The 3,144-nt window shown below is 29.9% G+C and overlaps 1 protein-coding gene across 1 annotated transcript in view; it reads right to left on the minus strand.

Annotated features, from left to right (window-relative positions):
* Positions 1-1,807: 1,807 nt before the first annotated feature.
* LOC106755128 (protein MAK16 homolog B-like) overlaps positions 1,808-3,144 on the minus strand; it is a 7,524-nt gene continuing 6,187 nt past the window's right edge. The window contains exons 5-6 of the mRNA XM_022778159.1: positions 2,886-3,014; positions 1,808-1,868 (exon numbers count right to left, since the gene is read on the minus strand). Coding sequence (XP_022633880.1) covers positions 1,824-1,868; positions 2,886-3,014 — 174 coding nt within the window. The 3' untranslated portion in view covers positions 1,808-1,823. The remainder of the gene's footprint in view (positions 1,869-2,885; positions 3,015-3,144) is intronic.

Consider the following 3,144-nt stretch of genomic DNA (forward strand, 5'->3'; position numbering starts at 1 on the left):
TTTTTATACTGTTTTTGTTTTTTTATTTGCTATATCTATATTCTGTTTTTAGATTTTTTGTTTATATTATTAATATTTACTATTTCTATTTTATTATTTCTTGTTTCAATTTGTATTAGTTTATTCTGTTGCTGTTTTTATTTTATTTTTTTCTTTCTCTATTTTTAATTTGCAGTTTATATTCCAATTTTTTTCTGTTTTGAAGTTTTCTATTTCGCTTATTAGTTTTTCCACTCATGTTTTTAATTTTTGTTCTTTATTTTTTTATTTGGCTGCTTCTGTTTATTAAATTGTCTCTGTTTCTTTGTTTCTGTTTTCAACCTTTTAATTTATTGTTTCTATTTAAGATATTCAACAATACAAAAATGGGATACATTTCGAGTCATATTGTAAGCAGTCACTACCTTACTATGAGACACATTTGATCAGTTGCCATAGTCTTTTAAGCAACAATAGCAACCTTCACAATTTAATGACTAACCATTGCAGTTTTAGCCATATTTAGAGTATCATAACGATCCATATTTTGAAAAACCATTGTAACCAAATGTTGAGTAGTCCTTTTATGGTGAATGTGACCAAGTTAAACCTTATCACTCCTAATTTTGAAGAGCCCTATTTAGAGGAGTTTTTGAGATTCCAACAAAATATAAAGTCTAGCCTCATAATACTTAAGAGTCAGATTAGTCAATGGGCTAGTATTGTGCATAAAATTGTTGACCCGCCAAGCAATGTAATGATCATGTTGTATGGTGTAAATGAAAGAGTTGAAGAGCTTGTATTAGNCATTGAAACTCTTATTCATATTGATATTTCTGCAATTGATGACCATTCTGACATTGATGATGATTATGGTCAATATTTGTAATGACCATACTGACATTCATGTCTTAATTTTGTTTTTCGATAAGGAATTGAATGAAAGAAGTTTTGTAAATCAAAATTATAAATCAATGATCTTTGGCCTTTCTTGGGTTCTATTATTACTATTTCATTATATTTTGACCTAAGTTCATGCATCTAATTCACTCAGTTAGATTGATTTAATTCAAATGTCTTCGGTTATATTGGATTAGTTGCAATGATTTTACATAAAAAGTAAAAAATATTAAAAAAATAAACTCACCTATTATTCGAAAGTTTTATGAATTACTTTTCTACCTTTTCATTCACTCAGCCAACTTGTGGTCCTATTTCTTACCATCTAAATTTTCTTGACATACCGAAATATCTTTAAGAAAACAAAATCATAATAAAACATAAAATTCCAAAACCAGCAGCACTATTTCATACAACGATGATATCATCCAAGGGATTTTTGTAATCCAACTGCAAGTGAAAATCAGTTTCAGAAAAAAGTAACAAAATGTGCTTAACTTTCTCTAAACTTACAAAGGTCTCCAAAACCTTGCAGAGCAGCGTGACACAAGAAAAGGATCGGTCACTATTAATGCCCGATTAAATGCAGGGATGAGATGCTCCGTCTCTATAAAACTACCCTATATACACTTTATGGCATTTGCCAGAACTCCTTCAGAACATTAAATAAATTGAAAAGAGAAATGGAAAGTGTATATAACTTTTAAATGGATAAGAACAAAATTAGAAGACTCAACAATCATTTGGAAAAACTTCTTTTAACAACACTTTTTTTAACAACTTTTTAACAACGCATACGTGGCAGTTTATAATTGGTCCGTTTTAAATATTTTTTAAACATAAATTCAAATAGACCAATAAAATAATGACACGTGTCCCGTTGTCGAAAAAAGTTATCAAAAAGTGTTGTCAAAATATCATTGTCCATAAAAAGGCAAATGCAACTACTGTACCACCCTCTGTCTTTCAACACCATCCTCTTGCTCAACCTGACAACAAAAATCAAGGTTGCAATATCAGATTTTCAACCAAAAACTAAATATGGTTAAATTATAGTATATAGATTTTATAAAATTAAGTTAGGGTCATAGTATTTCTAAAGTGAAATAAAAGTCTATCTTAGTAAAGATTATTAGTCCACACACTTGAGATGTCCAATTCTTAATGTGAGAAGATCTTACATTGACAATGAATATGACCAAATTATAGTCTACGAATAAGTATGTACAAATCTCACGTTATAAGATTTTGTGAAGTTGTTAAATTTGAGTTGAAGTCCACTTTTTAATAAAACTCAATTAACGTCAACAGAGAAGAAATCCACTCTAATATGGAATGGCATTGAATTCAGCACTGTTTGGTACTCATACAGTTCACTTTAGTAATCTTTTTGCTTTCTAAACGTTACTTTTAAAATTGAAGATGGAATGAAGCTAATTGGTGCCTTATTCTATAAACTCAAATGCATATTAACAACACGTCTCAAACACAGCAAAAACTAGGTAATATCAAGTTCACTTTAGCATTCTTTTTGCTTTCTAAACGTTACTTTTAAAATTGAAGATGGAATGAAGCTAATTAGTGCCTTATTCTATAAACACAAATGCATATTAACAAGTTTCACAATGTAGCTTTGGCAAACCAAACACGGCAAAAACTAGGCAATATCAAGCAAGAAGAAAGGAAATTATCTACAAGGATTTGATTCACATTATTGTCAGAAATACTCATCACATGGATTAGACATGCATGTACAACATTATTGAAGTAAACATTGGATTAGCTTGTTAATAACTAACTTTCAAAAATAAAGAGGCATTGGCTCTATTTTCAGCTTTAGAAGAAAAAAAGGTTTCCACTTTCTAACAATCTATCTTGAAAGTTCTGAGTCAAGAAATTACAGTCGGCATCGTTTATTTTTCCTCTAAGTTAAGATGTTCAGATATTACTATCAAATAGCATTTGAGGTGCCGATAATATTTTCAAAGGAAACGTTGTATAATTACCTCAACAAGGACCCTTGTCTTCTTTGATTTAGAATCAAGGCCATTCTTCTCAAGTTTCTTTGAAGCTAAAATCATTTTCCTTTTTGCTCTACTCAGATCAATTGCTTCATCATCTTCCTCTTCATCATCCTCTATTGGCAACAAGAAGGCAAAAGTTGGCTACGTTTTGAAAAGAAACTCTTTCTTTTTTCTCTGCATTGATTCCAAATAAGCTGATACAAGTATTTATAGGCTAAAGGTTTGCCTCTTCATATGCTGG

This window comes from Vigna radiata, unplaced genomic scaffold (genome assembly GCF_000741045.1).
Source record: "Vigna radiata var. radiata cultivar VC1973A unplaced genomic scaffold, Vradiata_ver6 scaffold_267, whole genome shotgun sequence".
Lineage (NCBI taxonomy): Eukaryota > Viridiplantae > Streptophyta > Magnoliopsida > Fabales > Fabaceae > Vigna > Vigna radiata.